At 41.8% G+C, this 15,585-nt stretch overlaps 2 protein-coding genes across 3 annotated transcripts; one reads left to right on the top strand and one right to left on the bottom strand.

Moving 5' to 3' along the window:
* Positions 1-832: 832 nt before the first annotated feature.
* LOC134184364 (arylsulfatase B-like) lies at positions 833-4,260 on the top strand. Its single transcript, XM_062652040.1, has 3 exons — positions 833-1,210; positions 2,697-3,268; positions 3,467-4,260. Exons 1-3 carry the CDS (start codon positions 833-835, stop codon positions 4,098-4,100), a joined length of 1,584 nt encoding a protein of 527 aa, XP_062508024.1. The 3' UTR covers positions 4,101-4,260.
* Positions 4,261-6,042: 1,782 nt separating this feature from the next.
* LOC134184500 (uncharacterized) lies at positions 6,043-15,585 on the bottom strand. 2 transcript variants are annotated; one of them, XM_062652206.1, is made up of 6 exons: positions 15,434-15,585; positions 15,340-15,375; positions 7,451-7,609; positions 7,108-7,387; positions 6,509-6,589; positions 6,043-6,435 (listed from the first exon to the last, which is right to left on the bottom strand). In XM_062652206.1, exons 2-6 carry the CDS (start codon positions 15,367-15,369, stop codon positions 6,311-6,313), a joined length of 675 nt encoding a protein of 224 aa, XP_062508190.1. In that variant the 5' UTR covers positions 15,370-15,375; positions 15,434-15,585; the 3' UTR covers positions 6,043-6,310. The 2 variants fall into 2 exon arrangements, with proteins under 2 accessions (XP_062508190.1, XP_062508188.1); XM_062652204.1 differs by having other exon boundaries at positions 6,043-6,463; positions 6,528-6,589.

Raw genomic sequence — 15,585 nt, 5'->3', positions numbered from 1 at the left:
CTTCCAGATCTCTGATCTGGAAATTCGAGGCTAGTTGTTCATGTGCATAAGCCTATGGACGAATCTATATACATACATACATACACACACACACACACACACACACACACACACACACACACACACACACACACACACACACACACACACACACACACACACACACACACACACACACACACACACATATACTGCAAGACTGTACGTCCTTTCAGGCGTCGATTGAAGGGGACGGCAGCAGTGCACGTGTCTAGCTTAAAAGACAATGCAAATTTTTGTGTTTGGGTTAATTAATTGCTGTAAACCAAGTGAATTACTTATATATGTATACTCAGAGGAACACAGACAAGCTATTCCTCTTAGGTTTGGATTTGTAGTTTTGACGTCAGACCAACTGAAAGATGGTAATACGTCAAGTGGTGAGTACGAACATCTAAAGAGCAACCATGGACATGCCTAGACAACCGATAGGTGACTTATGTTAATTATTAATTACTAATAATTGTTTCATATTATTTAACATTACTATAAGAACTGTTTAAGTAAGTTTTGATGGAGATGTGAAACACAATACATTGACCGTGTCTGTTGGCCATCTACACAGAGTTAATTAGTCTACACATCTGTGTTGACCATCTACTGCAAATTAGAAAGTTAACCACATTAGAATAAATTTCTCAGTAGCAATGACAACTCTTTTTGTTACAATTCTCAATAAATAATACACAAAAGACAAACTTTGTATAATTAAACTTCGGCGCTATTGTATGCGTACGCCGTACGCAAACATATGGACCGCGAGGCAATGACGTCAGTTCCGGGCCCCCGCAAAATGCAATGTCTTCCAGCTACTAAACACTTTGGGATTATTTTTCTCGTACTATGCATTGCAGCCAGAAGCCACGCCTCTAGATTGGCTGCAGTGGTTGCAGACCGACCTCACATATTGCTGGTCGTTGCAGACGATCTGGGATGGAATGACGTCGGATGGCATGGATCAGACATCAGAACTCCCGTCCTGGATTCTTTAGCCGCTGCAGGGACGACACTGGAGCAGTACTATGTGCAGCCGGTTTGCTCTCCGACGAGAACGAGCTTGTTGACTGGTCGATATCCGATGAGGTATGGGCTGCTGCATCATGTGTATCCGACTGGAGCAAGACTTGGGTTGCCTCTCAATGAGACTTTGCTGCCAGAAAAGCTCAATGAGGTGTGTGTGTGTGTGTGTGTGTGTGTGTGTGTGTGTGTGTGTGTGTGTGTGTGTGTGTGTGTGTGTGTGTGTGTGTGTGTGTGCGCGCGCGTGTGTGTGCGTGTGTGTGTGTGTGTGTGTGTGCGCGTGTGTGTGCGCGTGTGTGTGCGTGCGTGCGTGCGTGCGTGCGTGTGTGTGTGTGTGTGTGTGTGTGTGTGTGCGTGCGTGCGTGTGTGTGTGTTGCGCGATAGGTCAGTCACCGGCGTAGGGTGGTCCTCAAGTTTGGGGGGGCCGATAAATTAGGCCACAAAGCACGCCCATTACTCACGCAAAACCACGCCCATTTTCTACTTTTCTAGCTCGCAGTTTTTAGACATCTAAGTAAATTAGTATCAATTTTAGGTTACAAATAAACTGTGGGACTGAGTACCGTCAGTGTGCGTATAAAGGAGTGGAAACACTGTTGCTGTCTGTGCCAAAAAGGTTTTCATGGCTCGCTGCGATTGTCGAAATTAAATGGCATCTCAGTGACAATAGAATCTAGAAGACCAATTCAGTGCAAACGACGTTGACCAATTTTAGCATTTCGTAATCTAGCGAGCAGTAAAGGTCTAGCTATAGTTTTTTAAATTAATTACTAAATAGAATAAACCTGTGGAGAAAGTACTGTGGAGTGCAAGCAAATCATTAGGTAGCGGAGCCGCAGGAAATTCCATTCTCCTTAGGTGTCCACAACTTCTCGACACTGGTCTTATCATACTGAAATGATGATGTGTATACATATTGTCACAGAGATATAGTTAGCGTCGTTGTCGATCGTCAGCATACTGCTCTGAGATTAAGAGGACTGTCACTGTTTAGTAACTTAAAATGATAGTTTTGCTTGAAGCGAAGTGACACGCCCAAAATGTTTGGGGGCCTATAGCCTCCCTCAGCCACACCTCTCCCCCGACGCTACGCCGGTGGCTCAGTCGACTAGAGAGTCATCTTATGGAGTGTTTACATCCGGGAACTTGAAGGATTACAAGTTCAAGCCACAGTGATGGCGAGCTATGGCATAATTTCCTTAATTAAGCAAGAAACTAACACACATTTGCTTCTCTCGACTCAGGAGTATAAACAAGTCCCTGGTCATTGACTGGGGTCCTAAGCAGCCATTGGCTGTGACGTGACATCAGCCACTGGTGAGACTTTGAGTGCTCACACCACAGTTGGCTTCACAAGTCTTTGCTCCTGCGATTGCCTGGTATGGCTCCAGGGGTTTGCTAGCACAGGCCCAAAGTTGCCTGAGTAGCGCACAAGGCCTAGCTTAACAGCTAGGGGCATGATCTCTGAGAGGCAGCTCCTGACATTTAGGATATTTTTAGGTGTGTGTGTGTGTGTGTGTGTGTGTGTGTGTGTGTGTGTGTGTGTGTGTGTGCATGTGTGCATGCGTGTGTGTTTTACTGCATCAAACATTTATAGCAGTTTTCTATTTACATTATTGCCTGCATCATTTAATTAACAGGCTGGCTATCAGTCTCACATGATTGGCAAATGGCATCTTGGATTTTACACCTGGCACCACACACCAACATTCCGAGGCTTCCAGTCATTCTATGGCTTTTACGGTGGAGCAGAAGACTACTACGCACATTCATCTGGTGCAGGGCTCTCATCACACCCCAACACAGGAAGCAGGCTCTCTGGTCTCGACCTTCGAAACCAGACTAGTGCCGACTTCAACAAGATGGGCGTTTACTCGACTCCATTATTTGCATCAGAAGCACAGAGAATTATTAGGAATCATGCAGTGAGTGAGTCTGACTCGCCTCTCTTCTTATACCTTGCATTCCAAGCTGTTCACTCACCTCAGGAGGTTCCACAGGTGTATGTAGATCAATACAAAAATACTATATCTGATATGAACAGGAGAAAGTTTGCAGGGATGGTCAGTTGTTTGGATGAAGCGATTGGAAATGTGACTAATACGATGAAAGAGATGGGGCTGTGGAAAAAGACTCTGATGATGTTTACCACAGACAATGGAGGACCTGTTCATACATTCTCGGCTATTGGAGCATCAAATTGGCCACTCAGGTGTGAGTGTAAATTTGTAGGATGATCCATTCACACACACACACACACACACACACACACACACACACACACACACACACACACACTCTCTCTCTCTCTCTCTCTCACACACACACACACACACACACACACACACACACACACACACACACACACACATTTGCATTTGTGTCATACTAAAGTTACACCATATGATAGAGGCAGTAAGCACACTCTGTGGGAAGGCGGTGTGAGAGGGTCTGCATTCCTCCATGGTCCTATGCTCAAGAAAGGCACCAAGTACACAGGCCTCATGCACGCAACCGACATCTTCCCTACTCTCATTGCTGCAGCTGGAGCCAACACAAACCACACACTTCCCTTGGATGGAATCAACCAATATGATCACATCACAGCAGTGGCGAACACATCACCAAGGAATGAGATCTTATTCAACTACGATCCATTTGCTCCTCACGGAATCAGCAACAGCGGATGCTGCGGATATGCAGGACTTCGACAAGGTGAATGGAAATTGTTAGTTGATCCTGGTGGCCCTGATGGATGGTACCAACCAGGAAACACATCAAATCATGACACTCACACAATACCTGAAGGACTGACCATCAAAAATAGAACTATATATTTGTTTAATCCGGTTGTCGACCCAACTGAACACAATGATGTCTCGAAGGACAACCCAGAAGTTGTGCGAAAGTTGATGGATCGATTGGAGGAGTACATTAAGCAGTCGGTTCCACAAGGCAGTCAGAAGATAGACCCCGAGTCAGACCCTAGCAAACACAATGGAGTGTGGACTCCATGGGTGAAGGATACAGAAAGTAAAGTTTGATTAAAATCAAGTCAACAAAAGGTTTTTTGATAATAAACGTTTGACATATTTGTTAGTTTTGACATGTCTGGTTAGTTGGGTTGTTTGCTTCAATCCGTATATAAATAGAGTTTGGATGGATTCAGAGAGAATAGCACAAAATGAAATGCAGATAGTGAGATTAGAGAATAATGGGGCTGTTGGATGATGAAGTGAGTAAATATTTGTGTGGACAATTGACAGACAGACAGACAAACTGGACAAGTAGATTATTTATTGCTATGGCGCTATATTTCATTTATGAAAATATGTGTTGACAGGCAGACAGACAGATAGACAAAGACAGCTAGACAGTCAGACTGAGAGGCAAAATGACAGACAAACATATGAATGAATCAATGGACGGATGGATGGACAGACATTTTGAGACACACTACACCTTGCCCCAACAATAATTCTATAAGCATTGAGCCTAGAATGCACATCAGTACACCCTGCAAGTTTTTACTGTTCATTGTGTTAATTAGATTACAAATCATATAGCAACATTTTGCTGTTTCTGTTTCTTCACTATCAAAAGCCATGGACACACACACACACACACACACACACACACACACACACACACACACACACACGGACACACACACGCACGCACGCATGCACGCACGCACACACACAACACTCACACACGCACCTACACACACACACACACACACACACACACACACACACACACACACACACACACACACACACACACACCATTCATCCATGTTCTTTCTGCGTAAGTGGTGCAGGCCACATTGTTAGATCACTTCCTAGGACTTTATTGCCCCCAACGTAATCTCTGGACTCTGTTCGGATTTTGATTGTAGAACTTCGTATGATTTATATAACCTTGTTCTTTAAAGTTTTGGTGGCAATGACAACAAACGACGATATCTTGAGCTGCTGCTCCATGTTTCTGTCGTTGGTGATTGACAAGACCTGCCTTGTTTTGGGCTGTGAAAGTGCAACCAGGTTGAGTACACTGTAGGTCGGTCTGATCTGATACTTGCTTCCTCTCATTTCTTTCCTTTCTCTTATCTTTTCCATTCCTCAGCTTCCTCATTCAACTCTAACTACAGCGTCCACTATCGATCTCCACGTAGCATGATGTTGGGCAATGTTCCTGATCATACACACACACACGCGCGCGCACACACGCACACACACACACACACACTCGCACGCACGCACACACTCACACAATTAACATATATTTTAACAAATATGATAATTGACTACCTAATATGATACAGCCGCACGCTCTCTGGTCTGGAAGTTCGAGGATTGGGGCCAAGTACTGTACAGTACTGCATGTGTACCTCTATCATGTGGTCATTTTACTTGATATTTGCTCTGTTGGTACAACTAAGAATCAACCAAATATTTCTTAATGCTTCTACTGATACAGGTTGCATGTATCACTCACTCATGCCCTTGCAACTCAGGAAGGAACCTTGAACTTTGAGATGGAGATGGGAAGGGCATGTGGGAAGCATAGACAATCATAATGCCGACTGTCTCTAAAAACTTACAATAATACCATCCAGTGTTTAGTTCATTCAGCTGCCAAGATCGTATAGTCATGGCTATTAGATTGACAAGATTTTCTCTCTTACACGTGCTCTTACAGTAATTGTATATTGAACTGTGAACACACAAAAAAAAGATTAGCAGTACTGTAGTGCACTGTTTATTAGTAGGTAAGTACAGAAGTATTGCTCATTGTCACTGTGTTACCCTGGAAATCATTACAAGAGTTTCATAGACGGACAGCTCTTACACTATTAATTCTGGAAGAAGATAGAAGGCCAATCAAACGCCCTCTTGATGACTTACAAAAGTTTAGTTGTGTTTACTCTACTGCTCTAGTACGTTGGACATTTACATGAAACCACTTAGTGACTGTCTAGGTAAATACGTCTGTCTTTTATGTTCTGCCATGATCACATTAGAGTTACTGCCATCACAATTCAATCAGGTGATCGATATCTGTAATTCAAGACGTGCATGCAGCAACTACAGCTATACACTTCTGTCTAGTTACAAGCTTCAAATAAAAAACAACTTGATGTCTCAGCACGCACACATTGTCTACTGTCCTTTTCAATATACTTCACCAAGTCTGCACCAAATAAGGAATTCGCCTGAGCTTTTGTGCATTCTCAGAAATGTTTTAATAATTAAACGACTTTAGCTTCACCGTCCAGATCATTGGTCCAATCATCCAGCATTTGATGAGCTTGACTAAACAATGAAAACTTGTTTTGCTGTTCTATTACACTGACTGTTGATGGAGTAAATTTGTCTGGAAAAAGACAAGCGGAAAATTCCTTCTAATAACCAGAAATCTCAAGCTACGGCAACCACATGATCCCTACTCAATTTGCAGTCAGCCACCTGCTTCATTTCTGCAGAAGTAAATTTTGGATGAGCTGCTGCAGCTGCTGCAACATCTGAAACTAAAGAAATCGACAATTAATACACAAATTTCTAGTCAATTAACACTATTTCATCTATATGAAACTGTGTTGACCTCCTAATTAAACTATTTCTATTTGCATTTGATAAACAAAGTGCCAGCTCAGCAGTTCAAGACAAAATTACTAACATAATCAGTGAATATAAAAGAAACTATAATCATGAATATTGTGAAATATGTCTTCTTTGTTCTTCTATTGAGGGATATTCACCTCAAGTACTTATTAGATATTCTGTAAAGATCATAGAATGCTTAGTATTATCATTACTATTATAAACTAAATATTCAGACTGACCTGAAACACTTAAATGGAAACCAGAATGCTACTGTGCATAAAAACTTATAAAAGTCAATTCCTTCTCTTCAATTTTTCATTGCAATATACAGTACATGTGCCGACTACAAACATTCATACTAAAATTACTCTCCACCAATTAAACTTTCTTGCACATTCAGTAAAGTTCATAAACAGCTTATCATTACAATTTAGGTGCTCACCTGCTAGTTGATCCTTCACTGCCGCAATAATTGACTGGGAAATACTATAGCATGCTGTTAGCAGTTGTTTGGCTGCTTCATCTCGTTCTACTTCTTGTACTTTTGCTTCAAACAAAGCCTTCAACTTGTCAGCACAAAGAGAGAGACCATTTGTATTCTCATTGACTTTGTGCATTGTAAATCCCATCTTCAGACCAATAGAGAGCCAATTAACGATCATGACCCTGCTGTAATACAGCAGACATAACCACATCGGGATCATAAACACTGTCTGCAGCAACTGCAAAAGAACAAATAAAATTATGAGTCGACAGTAAACTGCTTAGTCTGCTGTAAGTAGTACCTTCAATATTATAACTAGTAGACACGTTATCAAACCACAATTTAAGTTTAGCAGGAGGATCAATGCTTTCATACTCTTTATTGAGCAGAATTTCATTTTCTGGATATTCATCCAATGATGCCAGTCGATTTGGATCGTATTCCAGTAGAGCTTTATCAACTGCAGTATGAACACAAACTTCAAACTGAAAGCCAACCATTCCTCGTTCCTTTGCTTGTGTGAGTAGTTCTATTAGCGTCACTCGAACACCATCACACAGAAGACAAAGCACTTCATCTGCAGGCAGTATCCTGCGACTCGATGGACAGTAGACGATAACAAGGACAGCCTTCACAGTGTAGACCAACTCCAGATCCACATCCTTGTAAAGATGAAGTATCACCTGGTTTCTGCTGAGCTGCGGACAATCTGCATACTTGCTGATCATGCGAGTCACAAGATGGTAAAATAGAGGCTTAAGAAAGCATTGAAACCCTTGGGGATAAAGAACAAGGATAGAGGCGACGTAGAAGAGCAAAATGCTGATTGGTAGGCAAAAGGGATCTTGATGACTTCTTTGATGACCATAGAGGGAACAAAAAAGTTCTGACCACAATGAACTGTGACATCTGCAGCAATTGAATGAGCAGCTAAGAAAGCCCCTGAAATTATATTGAAAAACTGCAAAAAGATAAGGATCACACTATAGTTTTCTTCTTCTACTTCTGCCTTCTCCATCAGATGGTTGGCAAGATTCCATGACATGATCCTTTCCTGATGAAGCTTCATGAGATCATTTCACAACTGAGGATAATCCTTGGGCGATCTAGAACAGTGACAAAAAATTGCCAATACATCAGCAACCCACTGAATGTTGGGAAACACTTTGTCATTGAGCCCGACAACATTGTGATAGAATCCAATGCTTCCATGGCTGCAAAGATATCACAGTGCTTGTCTGCATTCCTCGTCAGATGAGATATCGCACACTTTGGCAGCTAGTTTGTAGACATCATGCAGATCAAGAACTTTGTGCTTTCTCATTCTCAACCGTCCCAAACCCTTATCCAGCATGGCCCGTGGTAATGAAATTTTCTCTTCCTCACCACAATAATCGTGAGCCATTTCAACAATCAATTTCTTGATGGGAACAATTGTTGGATCAGGATTGCCTGTTCCTGACTTTGTGTTGTCAACGTGGAACAGCACCTCATAAGGGTTTTCACTAAAGGTCACAATGTGATCTCCAAACTTCTCTTCAGCAATGATTTCTTGCACTATTTGCTCCTGTCTTGCCATAAAACTTTTCTCTTTTGCTTTGTCCTTTCTAGAAGCAACCATGAATGTTGCTGGTGCCCTTCTGACACAACCCTTTCCAAAAAACTTATTGCGTGTTCTGCCAGCAAGAAAGACAGCATGGAGAGCAGTGAAGCAGTGGCGTATGACGTCAGCTCTTGTGGTAGCCACATCCCGTGGTTTCTCAATGACGGTTCCATCGGCAAGATGAAACTTGGATGTCGCCACCTTCTCATCCAGTGGCTTGGAGCCATCAATAGCCAACAAACAAACTGTAGATTGATACTCTTCATCAGCCATAAGTGCAGCGTGTGTGGAAAGAAATTGGTCTTGACCTCCTCTGTCCATCATTTGTCACATTGACCATTTCTTCACATTTGCACATCTCCTTATTCTTCTTCACATCTACATCTTGATCAATTTCTTTAGCAAGTTTGAAATCCTCATATCCTACTGTATGAATCGCAGTTTAAGACTCGAAACCTTTTGCTGTTGCATTCACAGCTGACTTTGCTTTGGCCTTCTGATGTTTCTTTCATTGCTTAGCTGTATGGAACAGTTGGTCTTCGCGGCAAACAACATATTCTCTTGCAAAGAGCTTGCTCAGTTTTGCCTGCCTCTCTTCTTCACTTTTCAATTCCTCCCAGTCACTGCCCTGTCCAACTGCTTGTGAGGTCATCATGTTCATCTTCACTCACTCTGTGCTCTTCTGACCTTCAACAAACGGTTTGTCCATCCTTGAATTTCCAAGACCCAACTTGAAAGCATCCTCCTCTCCCATAGTATCAATCAAAACCGAGTTGCCTTGCACTTCACCCTTTTTGCACGCTTGATCAAAAAGAGCTTTTCCTTCAGGACCCAGATGGTCAGCAAAAGAAGATTAAATAATTTATAAATAAATAAATTTAAATTAAATAAACTCAGATACGTTAAATAATTTATAAATAGGACACTAATCATTAAACTGTAATATAGTAAATCACACGCTTGCAATACTAAAGTTTGGCAAACAGAAGAAAACACCACCATTAGACCCGAAAAGCCAGTTCAGTACAAAACATTCAAATATCTAGGCAGCACCATCTCAGATAATGCACGACTGGATCAAGAAATCACATACAGAATGAGCAGGGCTAGCACTGCATTTAGGCTATAGGAGAGGCTGTGGAAAAATAGGCATGTTCCTATACGGGTAAAATGTAAGGTATACCAGGCTATAGTGCTTTCTTCCCTACTGTATGAAGCTGAAACATGGATATCTACAGCTCAAGCAGACAAATTACATGCATATGATGAGACAGCGGCGGCAAATCATGACTTTTCTCTGTTTGACAAGATCAAAATGAAGAAATCCTCCGGCATGCTGGCCTACCTTCTATGACAGAAATGCTCATTGATAGAAACGTACGATTTGGTTGGGACCTGTACACAGGATGGACAACAGCAGACTCCCCAGGCAACTCCTTTACTCGCAACTATGTATGAGGAAAGAAACCAAGGAAGACCTAGAATGAGACTCAAAGATACTGCAAGAAGCAATATGCAGTGGAAAGGAATTGATCATAACAGATGGCAAACTCAAGCGAAAACCAACCAGTATGGGAAAGCTTGTCAAGCCATGCCAAAGCCATGAACAATCATAGTGGTGCCGTCAACTGACTGCATGATGATGATGATGATGATGATGATGATGATGATGATGATGATAATGATAATAATGTGTTACCATAGCAACAGACCATGACTCCTCTGGAAAACAACCTTTTCAATTTGCTTGCCTAGAATAAGTCAGTACCAGTACGTCGTATCTTTTCTTGGGTATGTTGTTTAGTCTGTCAGCTGCTGTGCTCCTCTGACGCTGCTAATTGTCACTGCCAATTGTCGCTGCTACGGGCTAACCAACCCCTCAGAGACACGTCATAGGCATATCACAGTACACCCTCTCATGTCATCCAAACATTTTTGTGTCTATGAAACCCTAAAGATAAGAAATTGTACAAAATTGCTTTTGCCTTGGTTTTCTGGTACAACATCCGGGAGTGTGAAAAAAGCGCACAAAAATCTGTGTTTGTTTCTAGTTCAGCCAAATTTTGTGGAAATGAGCTGCCCTCTTGGAAGTGGATTGCAGCACCAAGACACGCTCTCAATACTACTCTCACATAGCCAGACCCCTTTCCGCCATGTCATACCTCTGGGCAAAAATGGGTCTGGCAAACAGTCTTTGATGTTGCTGAGTGCCGCATAGCCAGAAATCGGCTATCTAAAGACAGGATTTGGTTTCTTAAACACTTCACTAAAGACCATATTCATACACATGCAATGCAATCCTATTTCAATTAGCTTCTCTTGTTTCGTAGCAAACAACACAAAGACTACAGTTAGAGTCGCCGTTTGTGAAATCTGCATGTCTACAGCAGCAATTAAACATGGCCGTGGAAAAGTTGATGTCAACAAGCTTCGATTTCATACAGTCATGATCGACGTTGTACATGTAGATGACGTCAGCTCCGAGCCTTTCCAGATATCCCTCTCTAGACTGTTTGTGGTCGCTTTAGATGTCAAACAGCAAACGGCATCGAGTACATTCGCATCCATCCAGTATGTTCGCATTCAGTCTCTGTTGTGACACGAGCACACAATGCTGCATACGACGTCATGGCTGCATGAAATCAAAGATTGTCGACGTCAACATTCCCACGGTCACACTTAATTGTTGATCTAGGCATGCAGATTTCACAAACAGCAACAACTCTAGCTGTAGTCTCTCAACACAAGAGAAACTAATTGAGATAGGATTGCACTGGTGCATACCAATCTGGTCTTTAGTGAAGCGTTGAAGAAACCAAATCTGGTCTTTAGATAGCCGATTTCTGACTACGCGGCACACAGCGACATCAAAGACTGTTCACCGGACCCATTTCGCCCGGAAGTAAGACGTGTGAAAAGAGGTCCGACTATGCAAGACTATCTCAATACATAGATATTGGAGCTGTTACGTCACACTTGGACCATGATGTCTGCAAAGTAATTGCTACTTAGACTATGTATCTACATGCACTTACCGGATGTGTGATACAACTAGTGCATTCAAAAGTCGCAAGGGTACAAGCAGTCTTCAACATCATTTGTTCAAACCGCACAAATACAGGCTGGTCTACAACAACTTTGTTGTACTTGACATATCTGACGAGCTACACAGTCTCTGTGAAGTGTTGTACGATTACTGTACAGAGCCAAGAAGCCGTCATATATAAATCAATCTTGGGACAAGTTATTTTCTGTGAAAGGTGCTCAAAGTGACCAGCTTCTGCCAATGAGAAACACCTTGAGCATGCACATTAGACAGCTAGTTATCAAACTGGCTTTACAGATATCAAATGGAATAATGCTAAGAGCATTACGGGCTAGATCAGACAAACCGAGCACATCAGATCACAAGTGGAAATTATGAATTGGTGCTCTGACATTTGAATCGCTGACAAAAAACCAGTTCCAGACGAGCTTCAAGTTAACTCGAGGCGGAGCCTCTGGTTACAGTAGTGAGTCTTGTAGCCAACCCACCAAACCATTAGAGGGTTGTAGGTGGGTCGATAGCTGGATGTGGGCGATATTACTGCATGATTGTATGTGCTAAGTTGTCACGAGAGCTGATATTGGCAATTGTCCTAGTAATTAAGTTGTTTCTAGACAAATGCAGGTGCTTCGTTGTTTTGTGGACTCAACTTGAAGTTAGTTGCACGGATTTGTCGACTTGTGTTGTGTGTGTCATAGCCCATTTCTTCTTTGATAGTTAGAGTGCTGATTTGCAAATACGTGACCGGATCTAGTACGCGGTGTCTACAGAAAACAGCATTCACCAATGAATACAGTTAAAGGTGCTTAAATACAAGTCATAGCGTCGGACCAGAGTGAAACTTATTGAAAGTATAGTTCAAGTACATGTTTCCGGTCACGTGATCTCAATGTATAATCACGCATGTTAGTCCACAAGGTAGGGCAAAGTTACCGTCGAGGCTATAATATATGAGCGACTCTTAGTCAGATTGTGGGTGCACAATTACCGCATGATTCTACGGAGATTGTCTTTGGAGGCACAAAACTTATCAGACGTAGCTTAAGAATATATATATATATATATATATATATATATATATATATATATATATATATATATATATATATATACATGTATATATATATATATATATATATATATATATATATATACCGTAGTCGCCCATAATGAAGCCCTGGGCATATAGAAAGAAACACCTTTCCAGGCATATACTAGAGCACAGGCGTTATTTTGATCCCAGGCGTATACATGGTCACAAAATGCTGTTGTTTGGCCAGTCATCTTCTAGACACTTGAAGACAAGACAGAAATACCACAAATGCTTGCAATTAGCCATTTGCATGATCAAAGATACTGGTATCCATATACAACATCAGCATACATGCAGAAACTAAACACTACACACGCACAAACCAGAGTGGTCAGCCTGAAGCCTGTCAAAAGCATCAGGATCAGTTATTGCAACGAAGAAATGAGTCTAACGGTAAGCACTTTCACTCAAAACTGACACCAGCTCATCAAACGGACACAGACGGAGACGAATGTTCTGCGGACCCCATTTTGGTTTGTCTGTGCATGCATATCCTGGGCGTATACTTGGGCATGGGTGTTTTGTTGGGCTGAAGGTTCTGACCTGTCGTACATGGGCGTATATACGGGCACGGGCGTTATTACGAGCGAATACGGTACATAACGTTCCGTAACATAAAGCTAGCAGCTGGGGGTTTAGCACTTTAGTGCTCCTTTATTCTAACTAGTAATCGAAGCTGCATTTGCACTGCCGCTTCCACAGCTATGAGTCTTCTGAACACCACATACGATAGTGAAGAACTACAATTGTATCATGTCACGTGGCTTCTGGCAACCCTGATTGGTCGATACAGCGGGAACAAATCGTTTGTACGCCGATACACTACCGCCGTCAAGGGAAACAAGTAAGTATACCCTACCGTTGCTATGAGCAACAGCACAACACCGCAGGTTTCAAAAATGGACAGATGATTTGATATGTCTTTAATGAGCAACTAAATGGTCAACACACCTAGACTCGGCCTAATTAATTTCAGAATGGTTACTGACAAACAAGTAAGAAGTAAGATTTACGTACTCACAGCTCAAAATGAACGGTAACTCAAACCAACCAATGGCCTTGCATGATACAAAAATCACTTATTGTATAGGCAATTCTCAGATATCGTTGTTATTCCGCCTTGGGTGAGTGGCAGGTAATTGCCTCAATAATTACTTCAACTTCGCCTCGGTAATTATCTCACTTTTAGCAGCCACTTCTCTAGGAAGATAACAAAGATATCTTCGATGTGCCCATACGATAACTAGTAATAATACCAGAAAAGCAATTTATTTTGCATGACCTGTTGTGGACAGGTAAGTTCTGTTGCTTACTTCTGACAAGATCAGGCAATTACAAACATGCAATACACTGTTCTGGTAAGTAATTCTTTCATGAACGTTTTGTGGATCTGATCGGCTGTTCGACCATTGTCTTTGGTTGCCGCATACGACAGAAAGAAAGTACTGCTCGGTAATTGGGCCCCGCACAGGAGGCATGGCACATTCCTGCAGTGTGACAGACAATGTCAGCCAGTTAGCCACATAGTCTGCACACCAGATGTCGGTTCAGCCCTACACATTTAGCATACGCTACTCGCCAAGTCTCGTGATTTTACAAAGTCCTGTTTCTTATGACTCATAGCTGAAATTAGTAATTGAAGCTGTATTTACACCTTCGCTTCCTCATGCAGCTATGAGCCTTCAAAAAACCACGATAGAATTAGCCTCGGCCTCCCAGAACCGTGTAGTGTCGTGGAAACCAATTTTAATTGGTGCAACATGTGTCTGAGAAGCTAAGGCTATGATAGAATTATCAAAGAGAATTACAAAATTAGACACTATTTCCTTTTTAAAAGCACGCTGCTTGTAAAATCTAAAATGATACAAGTTTCACGTGACCAAAAAATTCGCAAGTAGTCTAGTCGTAGAAATACAGAGTAAGACAGTTAGCAAATATACGGGATATAAATGTCACTTCTGGTTACACAATGCTAGATTGCCATATAACTGTCATCAGCCAAAAAAGTGATTGATTTCGCGTTGGCAGTTGCAGACATGTATGTTCTATTGTTTATTTCTGACAAGACCTGGCAATTGCAAACATGAATTACTGTCCTGGTAAGAAACTCTTTCATACACATTTCAAGCATCTGATTGGGTGTTTGTCCTTTGTCTCTGGTTGCCACATGCAACATAAAGAAAATACTGCTCCGAGATTAGGCCACACAAAGGAGGCATGGCACATTTCTGCACTGTGACAGACAAAATCACATAGCTCGCAAACCAAAAGTCAGTTCAGGCCTATCTACATGTTTAGAGTACTACTCGCCAAATCTTGTGACCTTTACAAAGTCCTGTATCTTATGGGTCATAGCTGAGATTACTCATGAAGTTGTCCAATGATTAATTGTGAAAATGACTAAACTTCTAAATGACCCCTCACAAAATTAACATTGACGAAACATACCTTCTCAAGAATATTTTCTGCTAACGTCATAAACGCCTATAAAGAAATGACCTAAAACATGAAGCGCCACAATTTGTTGACCATAAAAGCTTACTTGCTCAATGTTAATGTTATTTTTTGTACTTGTCTCCAGAAATGGAAGAGAATATGCTCTTGCAAATCGTTCTCAATCTTCTTTGTTGACCATCCTTCTGTTACCCATGTCACACCTATTGCCCAATAATATTCTCTCAACTCCTACTGGTG

The sequence above is a fragment of the Corticium candelabrum genome, chromosome 9 (genome assembly GCF_963422355.1).
Source record: "Corticium candelabrum chromosome 9, ooCorCand1.1, whole genome shotgun sequence".
NCBI lineage: Eukaryota > Metazoa > Porifera > Homoscleromorpha > Homosclerophorida > Plakinidae > Corticium > Corticium candelabrum.
Note: the sequence above shows the minus strand (reverse complement) of the source record. Positions and strands in the feature narration are given on the sequence as shown.